This window comes from Aythya fuligula, chromosome 4 (genome assembly GCF_009819795.1).
Source record: "Aythya fuligula isolate bAytFul2 chromosome 4, bAytFul2.pri, whole genome shotgun sequence".
NCBI lineage: Eukaryota > Metazoa > Chordata > Aves > Anseriformes > Anatidae > Aythya > Aythya fuligula.
The window spans coordinates 13,175,471-13,193,568 of NC_045562.1; the positions used below are offsets into that span (position 1 = coordinate 13,175,471).

The following is an 18,098-nucleotide window of genomic DNA, read 5'->3' on the forward strand; positions in this document are numbered from 1 at the left end:
TTTATAAAAGCTTTATTTAAAAAGAAAGCTTTTAATGCAAAATGGAAAAGGGTGGGCAGTGAAGAAATGATGTTTTGCAAAGATAGTCATTGATGAAAGGCAGTAAAAAGGCTGCTGGGAGAAGCCTGAATATATGCAGAGTAATAGGTCTGAATGAAATTTGTTTAATGGCATGTCAGAAGAGTTTGTTAGCAAACCTACCAGCTCTTTAATTTCTCTTTCCATATGTTTTTATATATGCATACATATTATGCAGTTCAAAAAGACCTATGACTGGAGAAAAAATGACAAGAAAAATGTACTAATTTTGGAAATTAAAGAGAACGAGAGTGATGATCCTGGAAATTGCAATCCAACAAAGTGAATGTAGTCTTCATCTAGATTATAAATTAAATTTAAAAAAAAAATCCTGTTAACCGAGGATTACAGAAATGTGGTCAAAAAGTGATGTTGTTTTTTACAGATCAGATCAATCACACCAGACAAACTAGATTGCTTTTGAAAATGGAAATGTTCAACTGGAGGGGGAGAGGAGCAGAGGGAAAGGAGGGAGCTGTAGCATGTAAATTAAACTTTATATGTAATGATTTTATTAAAATTGCTGGTGTCTTTTCTGAGACTTTTTCTTAGAATATGTATGTTAAGTGGTGTGTGCCCATCCCATTATTATAAAAAAAAAATGAGGAGAAGAACTGAAATCAAAGTCTCAGGAATCGATGTGCAGTTTCACGGTTATTAACTTACTCGTTAGTGGATGGATAAACAGAATGAAGAGTTCAGTCCACAGAGGTGGCTGTATTCAGAGGTGCTGAAAGCAAGGGGCATAGGAGAGGCAGTGCAAGGGAGCAGTGAGTTGTGAGAGGTACAGGCACAACATTAAATGAAATGCTCTGGGTGAAATGCTAGCTAGACTGTCTAAGAAGGATCTCAAGAACAGAAGGGAGTCAGTGGAAGGAGAAAATATACCAAAAGAGGATGGAAAATGGGTAGAAAAACAAGCAAGTGATACAGTCTGACGTGACAGCAAAGAAATGTGTTGCAGTGATCTCCCCTGGATGGGGACAGTAGAGATAACATTGAGATAACCAGGCACTGGAAACTTGGAATAGGGTCAGAAGGGAGTTCTGCACTGTTACATGCTACAAGTGGTGGCTATGTTTCCAAAAACAACCAGGGGGAAGAGTTTTTAATAGATAAATGGATGAGACTGCTCTATTGCTATTTTTTTTTTTTAGTTCATGCATTTGCAGATTTTCTTTTGTAATTTTGTCACAAAAATCTGTAGGCTAAATTATTTAAGGCCAGATTTTTGAAGATGTGTCAATGTTTATTTTGTGTCTGTAAGCATTCAGATCCCTTAAAAAAAATCCCTCAAGCCATGCATGTTATTCTGTTTCCCACAGTCCTCACAAAATGCCATCTTTTTTCTTGTAAGTTACTGGCTTTTTAAGATGTGCTGCATCTCTCATGTATAAGACCTGAAAAGCCAGGTGCTCCTTCTAATCCACAAACATCTCCTCTGTTTCCTTTTCATGAGGGAGGCCATGGCACCAGGTGGACTTTCCAGGCCATGTCTATACTTCTGGAGCACAAGTCCTATGATGAGTGGCTGAGGGAACTGGGGTTGTTCAGTCTGGAGAAGAGGAGGCTCAGGGGAGACCTCATTGCTCCCTACAGCTACATGAAATTTCGGAAGGTGTGGGGAGCTGGGTGTCAGCCTCTTCTCACAGATAACTAGTGATAGAAATAGAGAGAATGGCCTCAAGTTGCACCAGGGGAGGTTCAGGTTGGAAATGAGGAGACATATCTTCTCAGAAAGAGCAGTCAGGCAATTGGATGGGTTGCCCAGGGAGGTGGTGGAGTCACCGTCCCTGGGGGTGTTCAAGAAGAGGTTGGATGTGGTGCTTGAGGACATGGTTTAGTGGGTGATGTTGGTGGTAGGGTGATGGTTGGACCAGATGATCTTGGAGATCTTTTCCAAGCTTTTATGATTCTATGATTCTTTCCCAAAACTGAAGCTACCAAACATCCCGTTGCCACAGCACGTGCATTTGGCCTGCCTGCTGTGGTTGCTCCCTATCTTTGCTGAGGGAGGCAGTGTGGGTGGAAAGAAGGAAGGCAGGGCGTTTGTGGCTGCCCACGTCAAATTCGGTATTTGCTCTGCGTTGCCTGAGGGTCTGTGCCGCAGTGGGAGGGAGCGGAGCCGGGGTTTGCTGACTGACTTGACGTGCGGGTGAGAGCACGAAGCTGCTGGCAAAGAAGGTGGTTGTGATGTTTATGCAGCACTGGCCAGGCTTGAATCCTTACAGCATGATACACAGAAAAAAAGAGAAAATACAAAAAAAAAAAAAAACAGCAGAACCGTTGTAGCACTGAGCCCTCAGTGCCCGCCTTCCTGAGGAGGCCGCCGCCATGGCGGTGGCTGGGCCTTGCGAGCAAGAGGAGTGAGGGAAGCGGAGCCCGACTGAAGTGATTAGATACAAAATTGGCAACTTCATCACGCATTACTTTGATGATTACATTTGATTGCTGTTTACTTTTTTACCTGAGAGCCGGCTGCAGAAACACCAGATGGTTATAGTCAGAGTGGGATTTGGAGAGGGCCGTGCAAGCTGTTATAATACAAGGCATGCCCAACTTTCCATCAGAAATGGAGACATCTTGACCTTTGGTATTTTGTTAGAAACAGGCTTTTTTTCTCCTTTTTTTTTTTTTTTTTCTTAATGTCTAAAAAGTGGGTCACTTATTTAAAGAGGTGCAGTTATTTTTAGAGTGTTCTGTAAAATTTGGGGAGGGCCTGACGCCAGCCATTGCCTCTCCCATAGGGCTGGGTACCTGAACAACAGCCCAGTGTTGGTTAGCTTGTGGGCAGCTCTTCACGCTCTTGAAGACTCGATCGGATAGGTTTGTGGAGGTGGAGCAATAGATGTGCAGGTATACATCAAAGCTTGATACACTGAGAGATGGTTACGTGGGCAATGGAGGCCCACGTCCCACCTCCCGGTGCTGTGAGGTTGGCAGCACAGACCAAACACATGCAAACACCAGAAGGACTGGGGGATTTGGAGAGGGAGATGTTGAGAGTTTCTGCCCGCCTTCTCCCCCCCCACCTCTTTTTTAAAAAAAAAAAAATATTTTCTCATTCCCCTTTCCAAGTGTTTGTGGTAGCTGGAACTGGAAAGGGGAGGTTGTCTGGGGTCACTCAGTCCTAAATCTGAGGCTTGAAGTAAGCACCTAGAACTGCTAAACTCATATGAAATGGACAGGGGTTGGCATCATTTGGCAAACCTGTCCTGTCAGTCTGTCTTGAGCTGCATCAGTGGTATCAGCCTCAAAATCTTGCACGGTTTCACTGGACAAAGTTGGGGGTTTTAACTGAGTCATTAACAAAACTTTTAATACTGCTAAAGCCAGAAGAACCATACTTTGATACTCAAGTTTGATTCCCTGACTCAGTTCCCTCTGTGTATTTGTTCAGTGATCCCATTGCTGGGGCTTCCTCCAGCCTACCTGCCTTGCCTCCCTTCCCTCCACCCACTCAGGTGTAGCTATTGCAAGTAATAGTGAAATCAAAGAAAAAATATATGTTTCTATTGATGAACAAGAAGGTTTGCAAAGGATCTTGAACCTGAGCATATAATTGTGGCCATAGATAACAGTGGAGAGCTTTTTTTTTCTCTTAGGGAAAAGCTATAATGAGTCTGAAGGGAAACTAAGTTGGCATTCATGCCCAGAAAATGAAGTACAGCAATTGTATGCATTGCTTTTTTATAGAGAGTATTAAAACCCAAAATTTGATTTATTAATATTGTGAGAAATATACAGTCTAACAGGAGTCAAGTTTGATATTTTTGGGATCAGAGTGTTTTTTATCAGCAGCAAGTAGATAAAAGCTTTCTGCAACTTGTTTCATTTATCACATGTAATCATTTGATGCTACCGCTTCCTCCATATTAGGTAAAAGCTTTTATAAAACATTCATAAACTTCCTTAGTTATTACTGAATCATAATGAATGTCTAAACTTACAGATGTTCTGTAGTCTTTTATACTGTGTGTGTATCTTTACTCCAGCCTAGCCCTCCAAACTTGCAGATTTATTATTTTTTTTTTTTCTTTTTTTTTCTTTCTTTCTGTTTTGGATCACTAGCAATGTGCTAGAGATGTGCCCAAGGGGCAAAAAAGGGTACCAGTGTCCTGGGCTGCATTAGGCAGAGCATTGCCTGCAGATTAAGGGTGATGATCCTGTCCCTCTGCTCAGTATTGGTGAGGCTACACCTGGGTGCTGAGTCTCTTTCTGGGTTTAGCAGCAGAAGAGAGACAGGGAGGAGCAGCTGAGGGAACTGAGTTTGTTTAGTCTGGAGAAAAGGAGGCTCAGGGGAGACCTTATTGCTCTCTGCAACTACCTGAAAGGAAGGTGTGGGGAGCTGGGTGTCAGCCTCTTCTCACAGGTAACCAGTGATAGGACTAGAGGGAATGACCTCAAGTTGTGCCAGGGGAGGTTTAGGTTGGAAATGAGGAGACATTTCTTCTCAGAAAGAGCAGTCAGGCACTGGGATGGGTTGCCCAGGGAGGTGGTGGAGTCACCGTCCCTGGGGGTGTTCAAGGAAAGGTTGGACGTGGTGCTTGGGGACACGGTTTGGTGGGTGACATTGGGCGATAGTAGGGCGATGGTTGGACCAGATGATCTTGGAGGGCTTTTCCAACCATAATGATTCTGTGATTCTATGACTTACTGGAGCCAGTCCAGCAAAGGGCCACAGAGATGACTGAAGATCTGTGGGGAGAAGCTGAGAGAGCTGGAGCTGTTCTGCCTGGAGAAGACACGGTCCAGGGGAATGTTATTGATGTCCATAAGTACATGATGGGAGTGGGGTGATAGGGAATAAAGAATACAAAACCATATTCTTCTCAGAGGCATCCAGTGACAGGAGAAGGAACAATGGGCACAAACTGCAATTTCCAGAAGTCCCTTCCAACCTCAGCTGTTTTGCATTTCAGTGGTATCTGTGATGCAGCAAATGGGGAGCCTGTCCCATAGTTAGAAGGGCACCAGTTCTGCTCATTGAGCAGCTTGGCGTGAGAGGAGACCATCTACCTATTTCCACTGCAGAACTGAGCAGCTATTAGATGATAACTTGCATTCAGTAATGACATCAAATGGATTTTTAACATGTAAACAAGAAGGGGAAACCAGAGTAACTCGTTATTAGATATGGGTTTGCCTGAAGCAGGTTTCCCATGTTAAAGCACTTAAAAGCAAAGACAGAATTTATGATGTGTCAGTAGATTTTAAACCTGAATAGCGTCCAGTTGTTGTAATGGCTACTAATAATGCAAATTATCTAAGTCAGGCTCAGTGTAAAGCAGTAAATATATCCCCTCCATTCAGACACACTTCTGTTGTGTTTTTTTTTTTTTTCTCCCCTTTGCCATTAATATTTTATCCCCTTGAGGAGATGCTTTCAACATATTATGTGCACCAGCATACTGTGCTCGTGGTATTCCTGGATGTCATTACAAAGAAGCCTGAAGACTGTACCACTGCTCCACTGCCTGTGACGCTAGCTTGGAAATGGCTTGGAGCAACAACAGCAAGTGTCAACAGGGAGCCGTATTAATTATTTGGAATGTGCCTCATAAGAGGAATCAACTGCTTTTATTGCAGCACGAATATTACTTGAAACAGGAAGGTTACTCTAGCTGTTATCGTAATCTATGTGTCATTAACTTTCCGTGTTTAGAAAAAGAGATTAATAACCCTGTAAATCGTTACAGTAAATAGATGAATTACAACAACATGTTTTTATTATAAATAAAAGTTTCTTGATATAGTCACCTCCAAATTACTGGAGAAGAATTGGGTCTTTAGCAACTGGGAAACTGCACAGCAGTGTTGGGAACTGAAAAGCTTCCACTCAGATGAAAGCAATGCCAAGCTCCACAAACCCGTACCTGCAGGTGGGACAAACAGATGCAGTTATACTTCATGCCATACGTCCTTCACGAATTGTTGCGATACAGAAGTATTTGCTTCCCTCTTAGAGTAAGATTAACAGATTGAATGGGCTTGAGTGAATTTGCTTGTCTTCTGTGGCATATGGCCTCTTAAGAGAACGCTGTGCAAAATGTACATGGTAGCGGTGAAGCAGGTATAACTTCAGTTCTGAATAGCTACCCGTATCTGCAAGGAAAAAGCAAAAGAAATGGGAGTGTTTTCAACTTTTGATCACAAAAAATGATCACTTTCCACAAAATGGTAGTTCATCTTTGTTTTGAATGTCAACGAACGTGAAAACCATGCATTGGAAAAACTACTTGCAGACCTATTCAGAGTCCCATGCCATAAAAATATTGTCTGTTGAATTATAGCCCTGGTAGACCTCTGCAGGAAACAGTGCCACTAAAACACTTATTTGTCCACAGGGCAGGCTCACCACGGGCAAGTTTCCTATATTGCCCCACCGATCCACCTCGATTCGGATCTGGAGCGACCGCCATCCAAGGGTGAGTCAGTGAAGCAGTCTCCATGCACATGCATCGCCAAAGAGCCATAGTCACGAGCGTATTTCATTCATTTGTTCATAGAGCCTCCACGGCAAAGTTACCATGCTCCATCCAAGGACACTCTCGGGAACAAATTAATTCCTCTGGGACAGTTGTATGAGAGAAGACCATGTCCCATGTGCCGCATTATGTAGCTTTAAATATGCCATCTGTTTCACAAGCCACATTGCTCTCCTCACTACTTTACTTCTGCAGGGAGATGTGTACTTTAGCTCCTGCCCTCTGCCTTTCTCATTTCCTTCCTAATGGTATTGCACAGGGAAAGGGGGCTGGTGGCAGGATGTAGAAAAGCAGATTTCAGCTGCCTTTAGGCGACTGAAGGCACAAAAGGAGTTGCATAGCAGTTTGAGTCTGGATTCAATCCACATTGACATTGCTTAAGGTTTTTTCTCAAGTTCGTAGAGATGTGTCCACTGCAGAGGTTGACTCCAGTTCTAAGTCACTTGATTGCCCTTGGGAGCAACGCTAGCAGCTAATATATGTGCATTGAATCCACAGAAGCCCTGCATAGGTGCCTCTGCTAAGTGGTGAAAATCAAGTGGTGTGAATGTGAGCCTTTGATCTCCCAGTCTGATCTGAAGGATCTTCAGCTGTCTGTGGAGTGATGAACCCTCGCTTTTTGCCCTGTGGCCTGGGGAAAACAGGCTTGGACCCAGAGTATGCATTCATACTGCCACGTGAAGATGCACGTGGTGAGATTTCTTCATCAGCTCCACAAGTGTGTATGAATGTATGGTGCTGCAGTGGCAGGAGGGGTACAGATTTTGTAGTGGTGTTGCTATCGTGCTCCCGTGCTGTAAAGCTGTGAGTAAGTTTGTGTATGTGTATGTTTCTCTAAGTGCTCGTGGTTGAAAAATACATGAATGCAAGATTAATCTGGGTAGAACCATGTGCTGGGTGGCAGAGCTTGGGCGTGAGGTTGCCAGATTCACAGTCCTCTCTCCAAAGAGGACTGTCACGAGTGAGGCTGGTCATACACAGTCTCCTGGCAGTCCACCACCTCCATTCAACTTGGGGTGAGTTACCCTGAGATTCAACACGTGCGCTTGAGATTGTCAACTTCCAAGCCACTTGGAAAACCTCCGGGTTTGTGATAAAATTTGCTTTAAAAAATTTGCTTTAAATTTTTTAGCAGAGCACTTCAGTGATGCAGAGACAGGTGGGACATCCAGCACCTTCTCACTAAAAACTTTTTTGAGGTAGAATGTGATGATTCAGAGCTTACTTAGAATAGGTCAATGTAAATCTTTGCCGCGGGGTCTGAAGCAGTCTGTGAAAGACTCAAGGACGATGAAACAGCAGCAAAGATGATGCCATGCCTTGCTTTCTCCAAGGTAAAAGAGCTAAAGACTAACAAAAATTTTTAGTAGCCTGCCGTTCACAAGGGCATAGCTACCTCTGTGAGATGGATGCTCCTGCCACCAGGAACAGGGCAAAGTGTGTCAGGCAGAACAGTTGCAGCACTTGAAGAGAAGGTGAAATAGAGTTTATTCAACATAAATGGCTGCATTAGCTGCTTTCAGTGGGGCATCCCCCACTCCAGCTGAGACATCTTAAAGAAAGGACTGCTTAGAGTGGAAGGAGTGATATTACTGCTGCCACATACTGGAAGAAGGACTTGAATCCCTTGTATAATTTAACAGGAGAAGGCCAGGGAGGCAGCCGGCTCTGAAGACATCAATCCATTAGCTGGTGACTGTGGGGAGTCTTAAAAATGTGGTAATTGGTACTGTCTCCCAGGGAAGAGCAAGGCTTTCTTTCGGCCCAGGGGCATGTACATCTCTTTATGCATCTGCTGACTCGTTTCCAGCCTTAGCACCCCAAATCTACTAGGGTGTGCTAAAAATCATGATTTTTTTTTTTTTCTAAGTGTATGAAGGTTATGAAGGTTATAAGATTTTTTGTTTGCTTGTTTGGCTGCATTTCCTGACCCCATGGGACACACACTCAGGTTATGTTCTAGGCCTTATCTCATAACCACGAGGGCTATTTTAAACAGAGAGGGCAAAAAACACCTCTATTCTGAAGCTATTGTTGATTCACCACAGTTCCAGTAGCTGGTACTTTAAAAAAAAAAAAAAAAAAGTGAGTTTATGCCAATAATCATTCTCATGCTCTTCATTTCCCTTTCATGTTCCCCCTAGCACTGACTGAACACCGTGTACAGGTCAGTGTTGCACTTACAGTGGCAGAAAGAAGAAAGGTGGTAGCCACCTTAAAGTTTTAATTGTGATAAATGGAAATGAAGCCAGGGTAGGGTTATAAAAACATCTTTCCTTCCTGTATTAAAAATGATACAGATTTAGTGCTGCCGTGGGTCTGTGCAGCTGCAATTCTCAGCTGGCAGATTTATTTGTAACTGCTTCTTCCTTCTCCTTTTTAAAAATTTTATCACTAGTGACATTTACCCACATTGTTTATGCATGCAGTGCATTTTTACCTGCCTTTCAGAGTCCTGATGCTAGTTCTGAATAGAGTATAAACTCCAGTAGTTTACTAGTACATTAGTGTCATCATACATTACAGGGTAATTACTCTGAGCCACTGCTCTGTATAGTACTGCAGTAATGACACCGTAAATCACTTAATAGAAATAAGGTGCTGAATCAGCGCTTGAAGCAAGACACTGACTTCTCCCCACCCCCTTTTTAATTTGAGGGTGTTTTAAAATTAATTGTATTATGCGAAGCACTGTTCACCATTATTTTTACGGCTCCTCTCTTTCTGATGATCCAGATGCAGTGCCATTATTTTTGCACAACTGTTTACACCATCCGCATGCAGAATGATTGCAGGGGTAGCCAAGACCTTGGGCCACTGGAAATAAGGAAAATGCTGTGACATTGCTGAGGCCACAGTTGTGTCTTCAGCTTCATCACGTGTGGTCCTGAAGATACTGCAAGCCGGGACTGTTGGCTGGATGCTGAGGCTAATAAAGAAAAAGGAGAAATCTATTTACCTTAGTGAGCTCTATTTTGTGTCCTCCACGAGTAGTTATTAGCTGTCAGTATTTCAGGAGCCTCTTCCTTTCACTCGGGCAGCCCTGTTGTACTGAGCCATAGAAGTGAATCCCTGTTCTGTCGTGGCAAACCAGTCAAACTTTTCTTGTACCCACCAGTTGTGTTCTCCTGGGCTGAGGACTGAACCTGCATTTAACAATGGATCGCTGGTTGCTGACAATAGCAAGGAATTTCAGAGATAAATGCTAATTCTGACACTCTGGCTTAGAAAGGAATTTTATGGAATTATCATACACAGCAATAAATTAAATTTAGAGTTTGGACTCAATTTCTGCCAGGTACTAAAATACAGCGAATAGAGTGAATTAAACTTACTGAATCTACACACTAAAACTATTTATAAAGCTTTATAGAAGCAGATTTTAGTGTACGTGTGGAATCATATTAAACATGAAATATGTGCTTGGCTTTTACAGCTAGGCAGTCCAGGAAGCTCTCCTACCCTGTTGAGCTAGCATTTTGTAATGGTTTCCTTCAAAGTCGAATCTCAGGAGACAGAGTTGTCTTGGAGATTGATATACTTGAAGTCAGTGTCTGTCCAAAATATGAAATTATAAGCAAAACCATTTATTGGTCCCCAGTTCTACAAATACATAGCAAATTCGGGAGAGAGGTTCTCACCTTTCCATGCATATTTCTCAAGTGAAGAAGTTGTTCTGGCCCCAGTACAGGCTTGGTTTTTTCTCCTCTAAACCTCGGTTGTGTGGTTCAGCCTCCTTAGATGCAGAATCACTTCCTTTAGGGAATCCTATAGGGCATGGAGTCAGGGAGACAAACAGAAGTTTTGCTACTTTTTCTGTCTTTCCTCTCCAACTCAGTGGTGTGCCCCTTCATGCATTTTTCCTTCAAAAACTGGGCCCACCCTGTCATTTTACTTTGCGTTTGCAAAGTCTGAAGAATAATCAACTGTTCCTGAACATCAGAAGCATTGCAAAATCTTGTTACCAAAACTAGATGAGGTTTTTGAATGCACGCATTCTGGGTCTTTTTCTTCTTCTTTCTTCTTCCTCCCAGAGGTCCCATGGAGGGTCGATGGCTTTGCAGATGATCTGGGAGGATCTGACAGCCGGTTCCCAGCAGGGCTTACTGCGCAGCCCGGTCCTCCTTCCCAGACCCAGGGAAAGGGGGATCAGGGCAGTGAGGCCCGATGGTGCTTCCTGGATGAATTCGAGCTGACACATGGAGTCACGCATCCCGTGCTTGCACGGCCCTGAAACACCCACCCCTCTGCCTTCCTTCCCTGGTGACAGTGCTGGGGGAGAGTTGTGTTGTTTGGTGGCCCTGCTCTGAGCTAATGGTGGCCAGATACCTCCCAATTCCAGGTTTTTGCATCATTGGCTTGAGTCTCCTTAATTTATGTAGCTTGGGAATCCTTTACAGTGCCTCTCTGGTTTTCCACAAGGTCTCTCTTTTGCTTACCTTGCTCCTTTTCTTTAGGGTTAGTTACAGTAATAAGTTTCCAGCTTCTTAAGGTGAGATTATTTTCCTGCTGTCTTTCAGGAGGGAGTATCCAGCTGAGAGGTTATTTCACTGCTTTAGAGCCAAGACCATGCATGTATTGGATCGTAGTCAAGGTCTCCCATGCTCAGAGCCCTCACTCCCTTTCCACCATCTGAGTTTCTGCATAGTCCCTCGCTCTTCCTCCTGTCTCTCTCCTTTGGTTTTCTTTGCTTTTGCTCAGCCTTTTCTCCAGCCATGGCTGCTCTTAGGACTTCTCCTTCACAGCTGCGTTGTGCCCACTGGAGAATCTCGTTCCCCCCAAGCTGCAGCAAGCAGCTAGCAAGGAAAACACGGTGTTTTTTTCATCAGGTCTGTCCCACGTGGCTTTTTAGGCAAGTAGGGTGTATGAGGTGTAGATGTAACTGGTGTTTCACCAACTGAATGAGAGGCAACCGTTCACAGTAAGCTCACTGTAAACCTACTGTCAGTGGAAAGGTTTTGCAACAACCAGATGTGCAGTCAGTTTTCAGTTGCCTTACCTTGAACACATCTGTACAGATCCACTTGTTGACTCCTCTGCTGTTTCTTTTTCATTTGAACTTGGCTTTTTGTCATGATGGGTTGCTCATTCAAAGCCTCCACGCTGGAGATGAGTCTTCAAACAGCTTAGTGTGGAGACTGAGGGGGTTTTTTGGGGGAGGGTAGTGTGGTAGGTGCAGCCACAGGGATGCGGCTGCCAGGTATGGAGCCTGTTTGAGTTGTGAATGTGATGGACTGTGAGCTCTGATAGAAGTATGTGATGTTTTTCCCAGTCTCAGCCACAGCTCTTCAAAAATCTGTCCTCACGGTTCAGATCTGCGCTGAAATGTTCATCTTTGTGGAACACACTGATTTCCCTGAAGCAGCCAGCTGCTTTGAACACGGGCCATGCTCAGCATTTATTAATTCCTCATTTAGATAGCATGAACGAGGATAGCTAGCATCCTAACCAGGGTAGCCAGAGCTCCTGGAAACCTTGCAGTAAGCCTGCAATCCTCCTGTCCGCTTGCTATGATCAGCAAGGTCCGCTTTACGTCCTGTAGCTATCCATAGTCAGAAAGAGTTAATTGAATGCCTTTCGCCGATTCCTTTTTTTTACTGTGGTGTTGAACTGTTGCTCTTACTTCTTTGGAATGTGTGTTTTCATTGCAGAGGGGCACCTCAGGGCATTGCTGTTTATTTATAAGATAACAGCATTTTCTCTAGCAGTAAACCGGAGCAAACAAAGTCTCTCAAGGAGGAGTGCTAAATCCTGTATGCTGGTGGGAACTGTTCAAAGTGTTTACCACTTGAAAATATTTAAGGAATCGAGGGGAAGAAAGAGTCTGACTGATGTTTAACACCTTTTCCATTATTCCTACAAATCTTAAGAAAGAAAGAAAAAAAAAAAAAAAGCATTATAACTTGCTTTTTTACCTTTTTTTTCTTTAAAGTGTTTTTCTATGGAAATCAGCACAGGCTGTCATTTAAAGATGCCTTGAAATTTTGTTATTTTTTTAGGCTGTTTTAAGCTACGGTACACTCTGATGTGTTCAAAGTGGACAGAGATGTCCACCCGGGAGATTCTTTTGACAGTGGGCTTCATTTTCCCTTGTACTGAGTTGTGCCAGTTGCCATCAGCAGGGGAAGTTTTCCCCCATCCGACAGTGGCAACAGCTGGAAAGCAAAGACAGCTACGGCAGCACACCCTCAAGCATCACTAATCCAAAGTGAATGTCCTATTACCAGCTTGAAAAAAAGCCGTGGAACTAATTCGATGTGGAAACGAACACAGCGCTGCGTACAGCATGAGACTCTTCTCAAACTTCTTTTTTTTTTTTTTTTCCCTTTTCTGCCAGACTAATTTTTGGCTACACTTCTCTTTCTGAAATATTTATAGGGCAAATAACTGTTTTAAATGAGCAGATGGGGGAGACATAAGACAAGCTGTTAAATTAATAAACATGTGTGGTGCTTTATCAGTAAGGGAGCCCATTTTGGCATTTCTTCTGGATGATTTGTATGGCCTATCACCATTGCACCTGGTGCAGGGACAAGAAATGGGCACTTAATAACCAAACAATGTGCAAACTCCTTCCATTATAACTTCATTATGTCAGATATAATCGTCTATAACTAGATGTCAAATACATAATTTATGTCCAGCTCCCCTGTGGAATAGTGGCCATATGAATGAATGGCCCCATTAATGGGAAGGAGCTTTTACCGTAACTTTTCCCCTCCTGGTACATGGTCCGTTTTGTCATCTGGTATTAATTCTGGATCATTTCAGGCCTGTAGAAAAATGCCTGTTATATTTATATTTGTGTAATGGGAGAGGAGGGCAAATAAATCATACAAGAGATCAAATTTCAGGTCCACTGATTACCGAAGCCATACGGATGTTTAAAAGGGAGCGGTATCGGTCTGTAGCAGTTTGATTGAGAGGCATAACTGGCCTTCATGTTGCCCATTCAGAGAAGTTTAAGAGGCATACGATGTGAGATAGCACTTCTTGGGGGAACTCTCCAACACAAAGGACATAACCCCTGGAAAGCAGGGCAACCACGCTGTTGGCATCATTTTCAATATCTTGCTTCTTGCGTCATGTGCTGCCTATTTGCAGAAGTGCTCCATGGCTTATACAATGAAGTATATCATCATAACTTGAAAATCTAAGGTGGGGCATATGAGGATGATGTTTTATTTTAAAGGAGTCCTTCAGAAACATGGGTTTGCATTAGAGTGGGACATAAGATCCCAGCTGTTGTGCGGGGCAGGACCTATGGATGTTCACAAATAGGTACAAATTCAAAAGGTCAGGTAGACACAGGTCCCACTGCAGAATTACTTTTATGCGTTTTTATGATTATTTTTTTTAATATATGGCCTGGTTTGGGTGGTGGAGAACTCTGGTGGAGAACAAATTGATACTCTAAATCTGGGAGGACGGTTAGTTAGCAGTCGAGGTAGGAAGCCACCTCTCGTAGCAATGTTGATGTAGTTACTTAATGAGAAAATGGGTTTTATTCTATTGCAGCTACAGAGGTAGTGCTTGTTTTATTCTTCATCAGGTATAAATTTGGATGAAAAATGATCCAGTTAACACCATTTATAATAGCAGATGACTTCTTCATGTCTGATAGAGGTTTCCATTGACAGCACAAAATGATTTTTAGACTAGATAATGAATGGTATGTTTACCTAACAAAAAATTAATGCTTCCCAGACTTATAACTTGGATTTGTGAGTGGCATGTATGATAAAATATTTGCAGCGGTGGAATATTGCATTACATCTATAGCATCTTCTACTGGCAAATATTTTTCTTTATATTTTTATTTTTCTGTGATTGTTATTTTAGAGTTTTTATGTCATCAACAAAAGCTGCTAGAAAATTCACTGTATGTATTTAAAGAAAATCACTCCCTTGGAAGGTCTTTTCCCCTTACGAAAGAAATGTAAGCAATGTAATGTTTACTTTAACTCCAGTAAAATCTATGGTATGGAGTTAGATTGGGAATAAAACAGGTTCAGTCCCTCTCATAAATGATGTCCAACTACATTCACTTGACAAAAACGATCCAAAATGACCCTGTGGTCAAGTCTAGGTTTGAATATGAGACAAGTTAGGAAAAGCAGCTGATAAAGACCTGGGCTATTCACTGGTGGTATCTGGCTGCCTTCCAATAAAGCACAGAAGTATTTTAGTAGTCAGTCAGTACGTTTGATGTAATCTCATTGAAGTTCATCAGACTCGTGCCTCTCTAGAAAGGCAACCAATTCCTCATACGAGCAAATCATGTTTGGTTCATGCTTGCTGTTGACAGCACAGAGTCAAAAGGGGAAGGAGTTTTCATGTTCATTTGGTGGATCTTCAGAAAGCTCTGCAGTAGGATTTTCTTCAGGTAAACAGTTGTGGGTTTTTTTCTTCCCTTTTATTTTTTTTTTTATGCTATTTGACACTTGGAATCATTTTGGGTTGAATCCGAAATTGTTGAGAAAAAAAAAAGAGATGTTTCCACCACAGAGTCAGTGGTCTGATTCCTTCTAACATTTTGGCCCTTGAATTTCCTTAAAGCAATTTGAATCTTCACTTTTTATATTGCTCTGTACAGGGGAATTGTGATGTGTTACAATCCATTCAGAGGGAAATTTATTTCCATGAATTGAGTACCCAGCTCTTCAAGTGTGCTCTTGGAAATCCCAGTTTTAATAAATGCATGCTACATACTGATTAACAGATAAACATTACGTAGACCTGTTGTTAAGATTGTAACTTGGCTCTCTCTTAAGAGGTCTGGTTATTTCAGACTTTCAGCCAAGTCAGTTTGGCTTGATAACGGCAGTATTTGCTCAGAAGACAAGGGCCGCTATCCTCTAGATCCAAATGGTTTGTTATTGCCTTCAAATTAGTTCAATGTTTTTCATTCTCCTGGAAAATTGATGGAAAGCAGTATTTAAAAGATCTTGATTGCCTTTGAGAAGGGAGATTATGGTTTGCAAATGTAATTACAGGAGTTAGAAGGACATGAGGGCACGATCCAGGCCATGGGGCTGTTGGCCAAGTTTTCAGGGTTGGGGAGAACGAGCTGGTTATGGGGCAAAGAGAAGATGTTGCTCTCACCCAGCTGAAGACACCTTTACATGTGTGTTTTGGATATATTTTTAGTGCAGCCAAATACACCAACCTTCAGCTAAGGAAATGAGTTTCCCGAAAGCCTCTTCCCCTATGTGTGTGAGGGCTAAGCAGGCTCTCACCTCTTCCTTTTTTCCTTTGACAGATCTGGTGCACTGGGAGTCTTATGAATGGACAGCTTCAGATGAAGCATATTAATTTGTAGCAAGTATATCCCTTGCTTCATTGCAGCTGTATTTTTTCCTGGAAAAAAAAAAATAAAAAATTAGTTGTGTTTCTTCTTTAAAAAATTACCGCAATTATGGGTGCTATGCTGGCAGTCTCCCCTTTAGATTTGCTGTTTTTCTCTAAGCCCTGTTTTTATCTTTATTTCTTTTAGACTGCTGCTTTGCACAGATGTGTGTGTGTGTGTGTGTTATGCCCACAAATTTAGTAGTAGACATGCAGCAAAATAATACTGAGTAAACAATTACATTTCATTTTCTGGAATAAAAAAGGAATGGGTGTCCATAAATCTTCCTTTACAAAATCTGGGCTCGAGAGTAAGAAGAAGACAAGGTTTCTAAATTCATGAAGGCCTTTTGCGATGGAATCCTGTGTGCCACTGAAGTGTAACAAGCTTATTTATATTTTATTGTGCTTCTAGATCAAGCTGCATTATTATGGGCTGCATTTCCCCAGATACTATAGCTGTTGCTAAGGAAAAGGTACATTATGTTAATATTTCGTGATAATAACTATGCAGGCTGGGTTTTGTACATTAATAAAGTTACGGGGGGAAAAGTGAAGTTAATGCACCATTTTGATTTAGTACTCCGTAGATTGTAGGTCACGTTTAAAGACAAAAAGCAAGCTTGAATTCGAGAAGAATTCAAAGAGAAAAATGTGAGAAAACCAAACAATTGGCAGAATTTATTTACTGAACTTTTAATTTGCTTAGCAGTAGGGATCTGGAACCAGCTCTGCTAAAAGAAAACTTGGCAGAAGCAAACTAAATGCTTTTACCAGACATTTCAGTGAAGAATTTCTCAGCATTTCTCATGCCTTAATGTGTTTTGATCATGTAAACAGAACATTCATCCTTAATTCCTGTTTCCTGACCATTTCCAGTGCTGTTGTTACGTGATTTAGGTACCTTCTGATTCATTTAATGTTAGGTTGATTCACTAAGAGCCCACAATCAAGTAGCACAACGCACAAAGCAGAATGGCGACGTAATGCATCGCTTTTGGTGTATGGAGTCAAAGAAAAGGACAAAGTCACGAGCAAGATAACGATGTCCATGCTGGGTATTTTAAAAAAAAAATATGCTATACAGACTGTATTGACAAGTATTACAAAAATGTTTACAAAACAAGGAAAATAAACAAGGAAGGATCTTGGCATTCCTCCTAAAGGAATGTTCTGAACTGACTTTCCCCTTTCAAAACTGTTTCCTCATTAATAGTGCTGCCAAGGCATGAAGCAGCCACAAAGGGAGGACTGAATGGGTAGGAGCTCATCCGAATGCTCGCGTACTCTGCAGGGTGAGCCCTGCACACGGCTGATTTCAGCAGGACAGTGGCCGAGGAGAGGAGAGGAGAGGAGAGGAGAGGAGAGGAGAGGAGAGGAGAGGAGAGGAGAGGAGAGGACACAGTTCAGAGTGGAGGAAAGCAAGATGAACTGGAAAGGGAAGGACAGAATGCCTGTGTTATGTTATACACAACATGTACAGAGGTTTAAAATATCCCTCCTCCAATGCTTTAGTTTGGGACAGGTGGGAATTTTGGCTGCTGGAGTAAATGAGCTACCACCTCCAGCAACTGTACACACAGTAATAAAATAATGCTTGCTCGCCTGATTACCCAGCCCAGCCACCCGTTCCTGCCAGCTCTCTTCTTCCCAGCTTTGCACCAGGTCTCTGCAAGCTAACAGCAAAGATCCTGAGTTCTCCTCCAGAATCATTAACCGCTCCTAACCTGCAGCAATACAGAGCTCAGCCCCAAAAGTGAGAGTGGCACAGATCGCTCACGTTTTTCGAGTCTGTCAAATGGACCACCCAAATCTTCAGTTCCTGTCCTTTTCAGACCAGAATATCTGTACCTGCTGGCTCCAAGGGCTGTGGACAGGGATGTCCGGAGTCTTTGTCCCCCAGTAATCTACCCATGGTTTTAAAAAGTGGGCGCCCCCTCATTGCCAATGGTTTGTGCTTATCTTTAAAGCACATTGCTCTTCCACATTGTGTTTGGTTAAATAACCGCAGCTTGGAGTAGATACTTCGCATATAAGCTGACAGGGTTGACACTGTGAGTATTTTGCAATCATTTGTTTAATTAGCTGAAGCTCTTTGGGGAGAAGTTTATGAAATGGCATACTCCCAAAGTCTAATTTAAATCTGTTTTGCTTTTTTGATGGAGGGCTCATAATGCAAAGCAT

At 42.4% G+C, this 18,098-nt stretch overlaps 1 protein-coding gene across 16 annotated transcripts in view; it reads left to right on the forward strand.

The window, feature by feature from the left end:
* Positions 1 to 18,098, forward strand: part of ADGRL3 (adhesion G protein-coupled receptor L3) — a 509,872-nt gene that overhangs the window by 360,884 nt on the left and 130,890 nt on the right. For 15 of the 16 annotated variants that reach the window (XM_032186442.1, XM_032186447.1, XM_032186430.1 and 12 more), the window contains one exon: positions 6,426 to 6,506. The exons of the other annotated variant lie outside the window; for it this stretch is intronic. In XM_032186442.1, the coding sequence (XP_032042333.1) occupies positions 6,426 to 6,506 (81 nt within the window). The remainder of the gene's footprint in view (positions 1 to 6,425; positions 6,507 to 18,098) is intronic. 16 annotated transcript variants of the gene reach the window in all.